The sequence below is a fragment of the Lucilia sericata genome, unplaced genomic scaffold, assembly GCF_015586225.1.
Source record: "Lucilia sericata isolate MDLA Ls3-8-SP2 unplaced genomic scaffold, ASM1558622v1 Contig001071F_arrow, whole genome shotgun sequence".
In the NCBI taxonomy this organism is placed as follows: Eukaryota; Metazoa; Arthropoda; class Insecta; order Diptera; family Calliphoridae; genus Lucilia; species Lucilia sericata.
Window position 1 is genome coordinate 19,123 of NW_023995048.1, and position 16,909 is coordinate 36,031.

Below are 16,909 nucleotides of genomic sequence, written 5' to 3' on the forward strand. Positions count from 1 at the left end.
GGTGTGAACCGATTTTGCTCATTTTCAATACCAAACTGCCTAGGACAATAATAAATATTTTGGGAGAATTTCGTTAATTTTTGTTGCTTCGTGTTAACGTGAGAATGTTTTATACAGACAGACAGACAGACGGACGGACGGACGGACGGACGGACGGACAGACGGACATAGCTAAATCGACTCAGAATTTCATAAGGTCCAAGAATATATATACTTTGTTGGGTCTCAGATGAATATTTCTTGGTGTTACACACGGAATGACAAAGTTATATATACCCTCTATCACCACTGATGGTGGTGGAGGGTATAATAATGTTATAATTAATATTGAATATACATACTTTTGTATTTATTGTAATTACCTGTTGTACTTTAGGAAGCAATAAAAATAGGATTCTCTTATGACCAATACATTTCCCACCAAAGTTTAAACGGTCAGATCTATTTTTTACATTTTCTGCAAATAATCGACATTTTTAATGGAACCGCGTGATGAAATAAGACATATATAACTTACCAGATCCCTTTTTATACCCTCCACCACCATCAGTGATGATAGAGGGTATATATAGAAGTTTGTCGTTCCGTGTGTAACACCAAGAAATATTCATCTAAGACCCAACAAAGTATATATATTCTGGGTCCTTATCAAATTCTGAGTCGATTTAGCTATGTCCGTCTGTCTGTCTGTCTGTCTGTGTAAAACACGCTCACATTAAAACTAAGCAAAGGAAATCAACCGAATTCACCCAAAGTATTTATTATTATCCTAAGCAGTTTGGTATTGAAAATCAGCAAAATCGGTTCACAACGTAAAAAGTTATGAGTAAAAATTTCAGACTACCTCGAAAAAAATTACGTTTTTTTCAACATTCTTTTGAAGTTTTCTCAGAAACTACCAAAGATATTTCGATGAATTTTGTCACACATTAATTTTTTATGCCTGTGATCAATTATGTTCAAGATCTTTACAATCGATCGAATATTTCCCATAGCCCCCATACAAAGGTATATATTCCCGGACACTAGTTTATCGTTAATAACTCCCTCAAATATATCGGTATCAACACAAAATTTTGTACATGCAAATATGATATGAACAGAAATCATACAGTCAACGTAGATCTCAGTCGGTCCACAATTGGTCATAGCTCCCATATAAGGTCCACTTCCGAAAATCACCTAAACGTATATATTTCATTGATGAATATAGCTATTGTGATAAAATTCGAGTTAAATATGCTTTGTGTACATACAAATCAATTTACCAAATTTTTTACGGATCGGTCCATTATTGGTCATAGCTCCCATATAAGGCCCACTTCCGAAAATCATTTAAAAGCTCATATATTTCATTGTCAAATAAAGCTATCTTGAAAAATTCGACACAAATATGTTTAGTCTAAATATGAATCTGAATTTTCTATAACGATTTTAGTTTTCTTTATTTAGGTTTCTATAGAATAAGTTTATGTCGAATTTCATCGCTATAGAGGCTTTTTTTAGTCAGTTATGAGCGTTAGTGTCATTTTCTGAGCGGGACCTTATATGGGGGATTATGGGAATTATGGACCGATTCTTATAAAATTTTACAATGATATTAAGGTTCCAAAAAAATATGTTTAAGTCGAATTTCATCGCTATAGCTGCTTTTTTAGTCAGTTATGAGCGTTAATGTCGTTTTCTGAGGGGGACCTTATATGGGGGATAGGGTCAATTATGGACCGATTCTTATAAAATTTTACAATGATATTAAGGTTCCAAAAAAATATGTTTAAGTCGAATTTCATCGCTATAGCTGCTTTTTTTAGTCAGTTATGAGCGTTAATGTCATTTTCTGAGGGGGACCTTATATGGGGGATAGGGTCAATTATGGACCGATCCTTATAAAATTTTACAATGATATTAAGATTCCTATAAAATATGTTTATGTCGAATTTCATCGCTATAGCTGCTTTTTTTAATCAGTTATGAGCGTTAATGTCATTTTCTGAGGGGGACCTTATATGGGGGCTAGGAAATCGTGGACCGATATTGCCCATTTTCAATACCAAACAAACTGCATCAATATAAAATATTTGTGCAAAATTTCAGCTCGCTAGCTGCTTCCGTTTGGACTCTATCGTGTTTTCAACAGACGGACAGACAGACGGACGGACATGGCTAGATCGTCTTAGAATTTAATGAGGATCCAGAATATATATACTTTTATGGGTCTCAGATGAATATTTCGATGTGTTACAAACGGAATGACAAAAACAATATACCCCCCATCTTTTTTGATGGTGGGTATAATTAAAAAAAAAAAATAATTCCAAAATACCTTTTTTAATTTCGTCCAGCGCACGAAAGGTCATCGCTAGACTTAAAATATTTTGGGAATCATCATAAAACAAGGCAAGGTATATATATTTTAAGAGGGGTAACAAAAACACGTTTTTGCTTTCCATACAGAGTGAGTCGGTCTAATGTACATACATAAGTACGTATGTATCAACAATCTAGAATTATTACCTTATAATAAGATAATTTTCAGGAAATCTGTATTGATATTCCAACTGTTGGCTGGTATACTTCCAAAAATTGTAAAATATTGGATTCTAAAATATTTTTGTAGTTCTTCATAAATTTTATGATCAATCCATCAAATTGTAAGAGTTACATTTTGGAACGCTTTAATCCTTCAACGAAATAAACAAAAATAATGTTATAATTAATATTGAATATACATACTTTTGTATTTATTGTAATTACCTGTTGTACTTTAGGAAGCAATAAAAATAGGATTCTCTTATGACCAATACATTTCCCACCAAAGTTTAAACGGTCAGATCTATTTTTTACATTTTCTGCAAATAATCGACATTTTTAATGGAACCGCGTGATGAAATAAGACATATATAACTTACCAGATCCCTTTTTATACCCTCCACCACCATCAGTGATGATAGAGGGTATATATAGAAGTTTGTCGTTCCGTGTGTAACACCAAGAAATATTCATCTAAGACCCAACAAAGTATATATATTCTGGGTCCTTATCAAATTCTGAGTCGATTTAGCTATGTCCGTCTGTCTGTCTGTCTGTCTGTGTAAAACACGCTCACATTAAAACTAAGCAAAGGAAATCAACCGAATTCACCCAAAGTATTTATTATTATCCTAAGCAGTTTGGTATTGAAAATCAGCAAAATCGGTTCACAACGTAAAAAGTTATGAGTAAAAATTTCAGACTACCTCGAAAAAAATTACGTTTTTTTCAACATTCTTTTGAAGTTTTCTCAGAAACTACCAAAGATATTTCGATGAATTTTGTCACACATTAATTTTTTATGCCTGTGATCAATTATGTTCAAGATCTTTACAATCGATCGAATATTTCCCATAGCCCCCATACAAAGGTATATATTCCCGGACACTAGTTTATCGTTAATAACTCCCTCAAATATATCGGTATCAACACAAAATTTTGTACATGCAAATATGATATGAACAGAAATCATACAGTCAACGTAGATCTCAGTCGGTCCACAATTGGTCATAGCTCCCATATAAGGTCCACTTCCGAAAATCACCTAAACGTATATATTTCATTGATGAATATAGCTATTGTGATAAAATTCGAGTTAAATATGCTTTGTGTACATACAAATCAATTTACCAAATTTTTTACGGATCGGTCCATTATTGGTCATAGCTCCCATATAAGGCCCACTTCCGAAAATCATTTAAAAGCTCATATATTTCATTGTCAAATAAAGCTATCTTGAAAAATTCGACACAAATATGTTTAGTCTAAATATGAATCTGAATTTTCTATAACGATTTTAGTTTTCTTTATTTAGGTTTCTATAGAATAAGTTTATGTCGAATTTCATCGCTATAGAGGCTTTTTTTAGTCAGTTATGAGCGTTAGTGTCATTTTCTGAGCGGGACCTTATATGGGGGATTATGGGAATTATGGACCGATTCTTATAAAATTTTACAATGATATTAAGGTTCCAAAAAAATATGTTTAAGTCGAATTTCATCGCTATAGCTGCTTTTTTAGTCAGTTATGAGCGTTAATGTCGTTTTCTGAGGGGGACCTTATATGGGGGATAGGGTCAATTATGGACCGATTCTTATAAAATTTTACAATGATATTAAGGTTCCAAAAAAATATGTTTAAGTCGAATTTCATCGCTATAGCTGCTTTTTTTAGTCAGTTATGAGCGTTAATGTCATTTTCTGAGGGGGACCTTATATGGGGGATAGGGTCAATTATGGACCGATCCTTATAAAATTTTACAATGATATTAAGATTCCTATAAAATATGTTTATGTCGAATTTCATCGCTATAGCTGCTTTTTTTAATCAGTTATGAGCGTTAATGTCATTTTCTGAGGGGGACCTTATATGGGGGCTAGGAAATCGTGGACCGATATTGCCCATTTTCAATACCAAACAAACTGCATCAATATAAAATATTTGTGCAAAATTTCAGCTCGCTAGCTGCTTCCGTTTGGACTCTATCGTGTTTTCAACAGACGGACAGACAGACGGACGGACATGGCTAGATCGTCTTAGAATTTAATGAGGATCCAGAATATATATACTTTTATGGGTCTCAGATGAATATTTCGATGTGTTACAAACGGAATGACAAAAACAATATACCCCCCATCTTTTTTGATGGTGGGTATAATTAAAAAAAAAAAATAATTCCAAAATACCTTTTTTAATTTCGTCCAGCGCACGAAAGGTCATCGCTAGACTTAAAATATTTTGGGAATCATCATAAAACAAGGCAAGGTATATATATTTTAAGAGGGGTAACAAAAACACGTTTTTGCTTTCCATACAGAGTGAGTCGGTCTAATGTACATACATAAGTACGTATGTATCAACAATCTAGAATTATTACCTTATAATAAGATAATTTTCAGGAAATCTGTATTGATATTCCAACTGTTGGCTGGTATACTTCCAAAAATTGTAAAATATTGGATTCTAAAATATTTTTGTAGTTCTTCATAAATTTTATGATCAATCCATCAAATTGTAAGAGTTACATTTTGGAACGCTTTAATCCTTCAACGAAATAAACAAAAATAATGTTATAATTAATATTGAATATACATACTTTTGTATTTATTGTAATTACCTGTTGTACTTTAGGAAGCAATAAAAATAGGATTCTCTTATGACCAATACATTTCCCACCAAAGTTTAAACGGTCAGATCTATTTTTTACATTTTCTGCAAATAATCGACATTTTTAATGGAACCGCGTGATGAAATAAGACATATATAACTTACCAGATCCCTTTTTATACCCTCCACCACCATCAGTGATGATAGAGGGTATATAGAAGTTTGTCGTTCCGTGTGTAACACCAAGAAATATTCATCTAAGACCCAACAAAGTATATATATTCTGGGTCCTTATCAAATTCTGAGTCGATTTAGCTATGTCCGTCTGTCTGTCTGTCTGTCTGTGTAAAACACGCTCACATTAAAACTAAGCAAAGGAAATCAACCGAATTCACCCAAAGTATTTATTATTATCCTAAGCAGTTTGGTATTGAAAATCAGCAAAATCGGTTCACAACGTAAAAAGTTATGAGTAAAAATTTCAGACTACCTCGAAAAAAATTACGTTTTTTTCAACATTCTTTTGAAGTTTTCTCAGAAACTACCAAAGATATTTCGATGAATTTTGTCACACATTAATTTTTTATGCCTGTGATCAATTATGTTCAAGATCTTTACAATCGATCGAATATTTCCCATAGCCCCCATACAAAGGTATATATTCCCGGACACTAGTTTATCGTTAATAACTCCCTCAAATATATCGGTATCAACACAAAATTTTGTACATGCAAATATGATATGAACAGAAATCATACAGTCAACGTAGATCTCAGTCGGTCCACAATTGGTCATAGCTCCCATATAAGGTCCACTTCCGAAAATCACCTAAACGTATATATTTCATTGATGAATATAGCTATTGTGATAAAATTCGAGTTAAATATGCTTTGTGTACATACAAATCAATTTACCAAATTTTTTACGGATCGGTCCATTATTGGTCATAGCTCCCATATAAGGCCCACTTCCGAAAATCATTTAAAAGCTCATATATTTCATTGTCAAATAAAGCTATCTTGAAAAATTCGACACAAATATGTTTAGTCTAAATATGAATCTGAATTTTCTATAACGATTTTAGTTTTCTTTATTTAGGTTTCTATAGAATAAGTTTATGTCGAATTTCATCGCTATAGAGGCTTTTTTTAGTCAGTTATGAGCGTTAGTGTCATTTTCTGAGCGGGACCTTATATGGGGGATTATGGGAATTATGGACCGATTCTTATAAAATTTTACAATGATATTAAGGTTCCAAAAAAATATGTTTAAGTCGAATTTCATCGCTATAGCTGCTTTTTTAGTCAGTTATGAGCGTTAATGTCGTTTTCTGAGGGGGACCTTATATGGGGGATAGGGTCAATTATGGACCGATTCTTATAAAATTTTACAATGATATTAAGGTTCCAAAAAAATATGTTTAAGTCGAATTTCATCGCTATAGCTGCTTTTTTTAGTCAGTTATGAGCGTTAATGTCATTTTCTGAGGGGGACCTTATATGGGGGATAGGGTCAATTATGGACCGATCCTTATAAAATTTTACAATGATATTAAGATTCCTATAAAATATGTTTATGTCGAATTTCATCGCTATAGCTGCTTTTTTTAATCAGTTATGAGCGTTAATGTCATTTTCTGAGGGGGACCTTATATGGGGGCTAGGAAATCGTGGACCGATATTGCCCATTTTCAATACCAAACAAACTGCATCAATATAAAATATTTGTGCAAAATTTCAGCTCGCTAGCTGCTTCCGTTTGGACTCTATCGTGTTTTCAACAGACGGACAGACAGACGGACGGACATGGCTAGATCGTCTTAGAATTTAATGAGGATCCAGAATATATATACTTTTATGGGTCTCAGATGAATATTTCGATGTGTTACAAACGGAATGACAAAAACAATATACCCCCCATCTTTTTTGATGGTGGGTATAATTAAAAAAAAAAAATAATTCCAAAATACCTTTTTTAATTTCGTCCAGCGCACGAAAGGTCATCGCTAGACTTAAAATATTTTGGGAATCATCATAAAACAAGGCAAGGTATATATATTTTAAGAGGGGTAACAAAAACACGTTTTTGCTTTCCATACAGAGTGAGTCGGTCTAATGTACATACATAAGTACGTATGTATCAACAATCTAGAATTATTACCTTATAATAAGATAATTTTCAGGAAATCTGTATTGATATTCCAACTGTTGGCTGGTATACTTCCAAAAATTGTAAAATATTGGATTCTAAAATATTTTTGTAGTTCTTCATAAATTTTATGATCAATCCATCAAATTGTAAGAGTTACATTTTGGAACGCTTTAATCCTTCAACGAAATAAACAAAAATAATGTTATAATTAATATTGAATATACATACTTTTGTATTTATTGTAATTACCTGTTGTACTTTAGGAAGCAATAAAAATAGGATTCTCTTATGACCAATACATTTCCCACCAAAGTTTAAACGGTCAGATCTATTTTTTACATTTTCTGCAAATAATCGACATTTTTAATGGAACCGCGTGATGAAATAAGACATATATAACTTACCAGATCCCTTTTTATACCCTCCACCACCATCAGTGATGATAGAGGGTATATATAGAAGTTTGTCGTTCCGTGTGTAACACCAAGAAATATTCATCTAAGACCCAACAAAGTATATATATTCTGGGTCCTTATCAAATTCTGAGTCGATTTAGCTATGTCCGTCTGTCTGTCTGTCTGTCTGTGTAAAACACGCTCACATTAAAACTAAGCAAAGGAAATCAACCGAATTCACCCAAAGTATTTATTATTATCCTAAGCAGTTTGGTATTGAAAATCAGCAAAATCGGTTCACAACGTAAAAAGTTATGAGTAAAAATTTCAGACTACCTCGAAAAAAATTACGTTTTTTTCAACATTCTTTTGAAGTTTTCTCAGAAACTACCAAAGATATTTCGATGAATTTTGTCACACATTAATTTTTTATGCCTGTGATCAATTATGTTCAAGATCTTTACAATCGATCGAATATTTCCCATAGCCCCCATACAAAGGTATATATTCCCGGACACTAGTTTATCGTTAATAACTCCCTCAAATATATCGGTATCAACACAAAATTTTGTACATGCAAATATGATATGAACAGAAATCATACAGTCAACGTAGATCTCAGTCGGTCCACAATTGGTCATAGCTCCCATATAAGGTCCACTTCCGAAAATCACCTAAACGTATATATTTCATTGATGAATATAGCTATTGTGATAAAATTCGAGTTAAATATGCTTTGTGTACATACAAATCAATTTACCAAATTTTTTACGGATCGGTCCATTATTGGTCATAGCTCCCATATAAGGCCCACTTCCGAAAATCATTTAAAAGCTCATATATTTCATTGTCAAATAAAGCTATCTTGAAAAATTCGACACAAATATGTTTAGTCTAAATATGAATCACGCTACGAAATTTTTTCCGGATAGGCCCATAATTGGTCATAGCTACCATATAAAGTCCACTTCCGAAAATCACTTAAACTAATATATTTCATTGAATTATAAAGCTATCGGGATAAAATTCGACACAAATATGTTTTGTCTAAATATGAATCACTCTACATTTTTTTTTACGGATCGGTCCATTATTGGTCATAGTTCCCATATAAGGCCCACTTCCGAAAATCACTTAAATGCATATATTTCATTGAATAATAAAGCTATCGGGATACAATTCGACACAAGTATGTGTTGTATACATACAAATCATTCTACAAATTTTTTTACGGATCGGTCCATTATTCGTCATAGCTCCCATATAAGGCCCACTTCCGAAAATCACTTAAAAACACATATTTCATTGTCAACTAAAGCTATCGTCATAAAATTCGACAAAAATATGTTTTGTGTAGATTCAAATCATTCCACAAAATTTTTTACGGATCGGTCCAATATTGGTCATAGCTCCCATATAAAGCCCACTTCCGAAAATCACTTAAAAGCACATTGTCAAATAAAGCTATCTTGATAAAATTCGACACAAATATGTTTTGTCTTTATATGAGTCACTCTACGAATTTTTTTCCGGATAGGCTCATAATTGGCCATAACTCCCATATAAAGTCGACTTCCGAAAATCACTTAAACGCATATATTTCATTAAATTCTAAAAATATAAGGATAAAATTCGACTTGAATATATTTTGTGTGCATATAAATCATTTTACCACTTTTTTCCCGGATTGGTCCATTATTGGTCATAGCTCCCATATAAGTACCACTTCCGAAAATCACTTAAACGCACATATTTAATTGTTAAATAAAGTTATCTAGATAAAATTCGGCTCAAATATGTTTTATCTTTATATGAATCACTCTTCCAAAATTTTCCGGATTGGTCCATATATGGTAATAGCTGCTATATAAGGTCCACTTAAAAAAAATCACTTAAGCGCACATATTTCATTATCAAATAAAGATATCTTGATAAAATTCGACAAAAATATGTTTTGTGTAAGGTCATAGCTCGTATACATATAAAGCACTTCCGAAAATCACCTAAACGCACATATTTCATTAATTAGTAAATCTATTATAGTAAAATTCAAATTGATCTTTTTTGGCATATAAATCATTATATGAAATTTTTTCCTTTTCGGTCGATAACGGAATTAATATACAATTTACTCGACCTTATTAAAATTAGTTTGACATATGCATTAATGTTAGTACCGTCAATACGCAAACAAAAATTTTGCCAAGTTATCTGAAAATTAGATATTTAAATGAGTTTTAATAAAAAGTAGCTTGCTGGTGGAGGGTATTTAAGATTCGGCATAGCCGAATATAGCACTCTAACTTGTTTATATTTTAATTCTGTTAGAAGTATTTTAATAGGGGGTTACTGCTTTCTAAAAAAAAATTAAATAATTAAAAATATATTAATTAATTTATTTATTGTTTTGAATCAATAAAACGTTACCTTTCATGAACATTTTTTAAATAACTTGGAATTAAACCGTCTATAAAGATCTGAAATTACTAAGTCATGGATTATTTTTAAAATTATTTACAGTCACTAACGATAGAAACATATTAACGACCCTAAAAGGGATATTGCTTTTGACACTAATACTGCAATACAATTTTTTTTTTGCTCTCTTCTAATTAAGGAGTTATACACTTTCAAAAACTTAAGAATATTAGTATCATATAAAGGTAATAGAAAGACCTGGTGTTAATAACTAAAAAAATACCTATAATTAGAATAATTAAATCCAAAGCTATATGAAAATTAATAAAATTGTATTTAAAAAAGGTGGTTTTTAAAATATTTGATTTTAATATTAAATATCTTATATGGGCAATTTCGTGTCAAGTGACCTGACCCAAGTCGAAAAATAATTTATGTATAAAATATAATGATTCCAGCTAACGTTTAAATACTTTAAGTAAAATTTTAATGTATTTTTTTTTGTTACGATAATGAAATACAAATAAAAATTTAGCTCAAAGTGATCATACGTAATCTAGAAACAGGACCTAAACGCGCAAATAGTTTAAAAAATATTGAAAGTTTAGATTTAACTCAAATAAATCTAAATAGGTTAAAAATGCAATGTTCATCAAATGAAGCCGAAACGTACAACTTGAAAAAGTCTTTAAATGCTTATAACTCCTAAACCAATTACGAGAGAGACGGAATTTAATATAGAAATATTTTTAATTAAACATATTAGACTTCGTTTAAAAATAATGGAAATGGAAGCCGTTTAGAGTTATTAACTTATTCCTAAAATAGTATATTAATGTAAAATATGACAACTTACTTTTTAATTCTATTTATATAATCCTTGAAGATAATTACTTTTTGGTATATATTTAATAAACTTCACCAATTAACAAAACCTTCTTAAATGTTTTTTAACAGTTGACTTTTAACACAACACTGTCATATTGTTCTTATTGCTTAATATTCACAATATATTAATTACACTATTTTTCTATGAATATTAAATTCAATAACTCATTTAAGTTTTACAATGAATAATTAAAATTGAACATGACTGGACAAAACACAAAACATCACTGAACTTAGCCAAATTTCTGCATTATTTATTTTTATTTTTTTTCGCGTTCACGCTAAAAAATGTAGTATTTATTTTTTTGTTTTTGTACTCTTCTTACTATCATCCGGAAGTAACCTAAAAGTATACTTCCAGAAGGGGAAAACTAGAAATCAATGTATTTTGTTTTTGTAAAATGTGTGCTCTCGTCTGTCAATCGTCCAGAAGTGACTACAATCTACACTTACAGATGAATAAAATACAACATTAATGTGAAAACTCTTCAAAATGTCTTCCAGAAGTGACAATTCAAGAAGATACAAATTAGGAAACAATGTATTTTGTTATTGTAAAATGTGTGTTCTCACCCAACTATCATTCAGAAGTCACTAAACGTATACTTCCAGATGAAAAATATTCAACAGTCATGGTTTGTTGTTTAAGCAAAATGGATACAGTCTTCTAAATATCATCCGGAAGTAACTTAAAAGTATATTTCTAGAAGACGAAAATTCGAAATCAATGTATTTTGTTTTTGTAAAATGTGCGTTCTCGTCTGACAATTGTCCAGAAGTGTTTCTGACGTGGTGTCTGGGGTGATGCGCAATAGTTTTGTCTTCTAAATGTTTGAAGGGTAGATACTCATAACCAGGGCTGCCAGATGAATTTTTGAAAAAAATCGTCAATTTCACGATAAATTTTTAAATAATCGTCATTTTGGTTTAAGGAAATCGTCAAAAAATCGGAGAATATGAAATGCTTAAAATTTAAAAAAAAAATTAAAAATATTGTAATATTTTAAGATGAAATATATATAAAAATTTATAATATTAATACATATTTATGTAAAATTCGAAAAATACGGAATATTATTGCTCAAAATTCAATAAACTTTGAGTTTTGAAGAATATTCGACAGTAATGTTAATTCTTTTCTAATGTTCTTATAATGTTTTCAATGTTCTGGCATTTTTAAAAATATCAAACATAAATACTGCTAAAATTTACATAGTGTACACACATAGTTTTTAGGTATAGAAACTTGTACATTTTTTTCCTTAAATTTCTCAAAGTTTGTTGCATCACAATATTGCTTGTTTTGGTGCACAAGGAATATTTTATTCTTTTTAAGCAAAAAACTGTTTGTAAATTTTTGAAAGTTTCTGTAAACAAGTACTTACCCAGCAAAAAATATTCTTGATTTGGAAGCAATAAATATAACTACTGCATCTCCTCCTCTATTGCATCTTAAAATTATTGCCTTACAAAAAAGATTTTGGAAGGCATATATTCAGCAATTATTGTTTGTGGTGTAGAAATTTGCTTCTCAACAGCTCTAAAATCACTTAATTTTTGCATCTTTCTAAATTTAAATCAATGTTCAGTGTTGAAAAATAATATTAATTCACTGAAATCAGCACAATTTCAACAGTATGAAATATGCTCATTTTGGATTCCTTAGGCAGAGCCTCTACGAGAGGAATCCCATATAAAAATCATATATTCTTTCATAACAAGTGCAAGCAGTAACAACTGCTCTCTGCCTTACAAATCTGCTTCCGAAGAAGCACTATTTTTTGCTGGGTAGATATAAAAAGATTAAACTTGGATTTCTTCGTATAATTTAGTTCTTTTACAAACTTGTTTGTACTGGATTTAACTTATACAGTGTGAAAATTTGGTTCAGATCTGTCGATCTCTTCAAAAGTTATAAGAAATAATGTACATAGCATACACATTTAGATGTAAAATATGTTTAAGCTTTGAGAGCTTAAAACTCAAAACACCCTTTTGACTTACAATGTTTTATAATAGCTATTCTAGAATTTAATTTCTAGTTTTCATTATAATATAAATTATATTTTCACTGAATTCCAAGTTTAATATTAATTTCCTTTTTTCACTGTAAAATAAAAAAAAAATGTAAAATCTTTAATTTCAGTTTCAAGGAAAAAATCGTCAAATCGTCACTTTGATATTTTTGAAACGAAGAATCGTCAAAATGACGATAAATCGTCAAATCTGGCAGCTATGCTCATAACTATATAAACTTCGAATAAAACAGTATGGGCCGGTAACTTATCTAACTTTAATCAGTGATTAACAAAATAATCATTGTTTATTTTTTAATTACAGTAACTTTTTAAAATTTAATCTACAATTTTTTCAAATCATTGATTAAATTTAATCATAGAAATTTCAGTGTTTAAAAAGTTAAACATTGTTTGACAGAAATTTTTGTTATAAAAATACATAAAATTTTGAAAAATTCAATAAAAATGGATATATTAGGAAATTTTTATTCAACAAATAATATCAGTAAACCGAGGAAATATCAAAAACAAAGAAATCATTTTGAATATTGGTCTGAAAAGAAATTTATTAATAGATTTCGGTTAAGTTAACAAACTGTTAAATATGTGCTGCGCCAAATTTATCAGAAAATTAAGCCGCGCGTAAAAACAATCAGGTTTGTTGAATAAAATAAAAATTATAAGTTAATGGAGTTAATACTTTCCACAGAAAAGATTATTTGACACCAATGCAAAAGCTGTTATTAACACTTCGCTTTTACTCTATTGGCAATTTTTTAATCACCGTGGGTGATTTTATAGGTGTATCAAAAATGACCGCTTCCCGAGTCGTTCAACAAGTTTCAGATGCAATAGCCAGCTTAAGACCAAAATATATAAAATTTCCAAAGACCCTTGATGAGCTGAAAGAAGTATCAACAAATTTCTATACAATTTCAAAATTTCCGCGGTGTTGCGGGGCAATTGATTGCACTCATGTCAAAATACGTTGCCCTGGTATACTTTATATATAATTATTTCAAAGCAATTCTTAATTATATCGATTTTAGTGGGTTCTATTGGCGAAGTATTTAGAAATCGGAAAGGCTACTTTTCAATCAATGTTCAAACTATTGCTGATAGAAATCTTAAGGTACTAGATATTGTAGCTAGATGGCCAGGGTCCACGCATGATTCAACTATTTTTAACAACTCTTCAATTAAAACTTTTTTGGAAAGTGACGGATTTAAAAATGTTCATATTGTTGCTGATAAAGGATACGGTTTAAGAACGTATTGTTTAACGCCCATTTCATCTCCATCTACCGAGTCGGAAATACTTTATAATAAAAGCATAATAAGAACTCGAAATGTGGTTGAAAGAAAATATGGTGTAATGAAAAGAAGATTTCCTGTTTTAGCTTTAGGAATGGCTTTGAAAACTAGCACAGTAATGAATGTTATTGTTGCATGTTCAGTGCTACATAATATTGCTATTGATGTCAATGAAATTTTACCTAATATTAGTTCTGATATTATTGAAGCAGTTGAAAATGATATTGAATGTAATAAACATTTTGATGTAGATATACATGCACAATTAAATGATAGACTAGTAAGAACACAACAAGATTAAGCTAAATACTGTCGACAACACTTAGTTTCTAGTTATTTCAGCTCTTTGTAAAATGAACTTTAAATTAAATTTGGTTTCTATCAAACAAAATAAAATACTACATATGTAAATAAATTGTCCAATAGGCGTAGGTTTTGCAAAAAGTATCAATTGTTATAGGTCCTATTATAGATTACCTTTCGACAGATTTTATCCCAATACCAATGTGTCGTTTTTATATATCACAAATAGGTATATTTGGATTGTCTTTACGCATGTGAATTTTCATTTCAATCGGACTAAACGTTTATAATATTTTTATATGTCCCATTGTAGGACATTTTTAAGCAATTTGTAAAAATAAAGGAAGAGGTCTTATAAGTCTAGAGTAAGTTACAGGACAGGAAAGTCTTTATCGACTTAAATTGGTATACGTTAACATGGTAGTTGGACCAATATCCCAATTGTATAATCTAATAATTTATCATTAAAGTACGAAGTTCTTAAAAAAACTTTATTAAAAAGAGAATAAAGGGTTAATATATTGGCGAATATATACATATATTTATGTTTTTTTAATTTGCTGTTCGGCGTTTTAGATCCTGAATTTTTAATTCACAAAGTATTTTTGCTGGTCACAAAGTTCAATTTGCTTTTTTATTAGTATTAATTGGCTTTCCTTTAATTGTTTCTCAATGTTACCATGGTTTGAATTCATTACTTGAAGTTTTTGATTCATTTTTGTATGTAAATCCCTTGGGCAGTATTGTTGCCATTTCGAAAATGTTTTTTGAATGCCCAAAGAAGTGTTTTTATCCTCACTTTCACTAACAATTGCTATATCGTCCGATTCATCCAAAGTATCTATTTCTTCTTCGACAATTACGTCATCCGGGATATTTTCATTATTTTTTGGCGAAATCGCTGTCATAAATATTTGTCATTCCAGTAATTCCTTCTTCAACTAATAAAGAAGAAAGGAGTTCTTCTCAATCGTTCAGTTTATTGGTCAAAAAGGGCCCACCCCCTGTACCGAAAATATTTTTCTTGTTCTCAGCTTTTTTCTTTCGTAAAGTTTGTACCTTTGCGTAACATATTCCCATGCTTCATTTTTCGGCTTGCGAAAAATTAGTGGTTCGTTTTCTTTTAAAGCTAATTAATTATTTGTAAAGGAAATGTATTTTTAAACTATTTTTGCTGTATATTATTGATTTTCTTACCCAGATTTTTCTATTTTTTTAAATATTTTCAATAAATTTGTACAAAAATGTAAATGACGTTAAATTGAACTTTTTAATTGTAGAATTTCTGACATTCTACAATGTGTTTAATAAATCATAGTTTAAATAAAAATGAGTTACGTATAGAAATTAAGCAATGTTTATTTGTTAATCAATGATTTCTAAAACACTAGTTATTACAATTTAAACATTGAATATAAGTTACCGGCCCTATGACTGCTTAACATGAATTATTTGACAGTAATTCAATTTTTGTTTAGTTTGGGCACAAACTAATTAAAACAAGTTAGAGTGCTATATTCGGCTGAGCCGAATCTTAAATACCCTCCACCAGCAACTTTTGTATTAATACATTTCTAATTAATAAAATATTTATAGAAATAAGTTTTCTCATGTCTTAAATAGAAAAATCCCAAGATTTAAACAGCTTAAATCTACTACAATTCCAAGATTTATTGAACATTAGAAATGACACTTTCATTTAAATTTTATAGCGCCCTAAGATATGCTTTAGCGATATCTCGTATTTGCATGTATGCATGTGTGTGAAAGATTTAAGGATTTTAAAAATACATACATATATACAATTTTGTTCTACACAAATTGATAATGCAAATAGTTAAATACGGTTAAAGCGCTTTTAGGGGCAGGACCTAGTATGAGAGATATGACCAAACATAGACCGATCGTAAAAATTTTTTGAAATAGCATTAAGTGCTTTTTGCATTACAAAATAGTATTTATGAACAAAAATAGTATTTATTTATATCATTATTTGGTAATGAGTTATGCGCGTTTAAGTGTTTTTCTGAAAGGGACCTTGTATGGGAGCTATGATCAATTATGGATCGATAGGAAAACAATTTCACAGTAATATTTCTCTGTATATGAGCAATATTTTTGCCAAACTGTATATGGATATCTTAATTTAGTAATGAGTTATGTGCGTTTAAGTGATTTTCGGGAGGGGGTCTTGTATGGGAGCTATGTCCAATTATGAACCGATCGGAAAAAAATTTCACAGTAATATTTCTATGCATATGGGCAATACTTGTACCAAATTTTATT

General features: G+C 30.4%; 1 protein-coding gene across 1 annotated transcript; it reads left to right on the forward strand.

Annotated features, from left to right (window-relative positions):
- Nucleotides 1-13,715: 13,715 nt before the first annotated feature.
- Nucleotides 13,716-14,621, forward strand: LOC119609865 (putative nuclease HARBI1; the record flags this gene model as incomplete). The annotated part of the gene is made up of 2 exons (XM_037964859.1): nucleotides 13,716-14,002; nucleotides 14,056-14,621. Coding segments are annotated over 2 exons (853 nt in total), but the record flags the coding sequence as incomplete, so codon positions are not given.
- Between the last annotated feature and the right edge of the window lie 2,288 nt (nucleotides 14,622-16,909).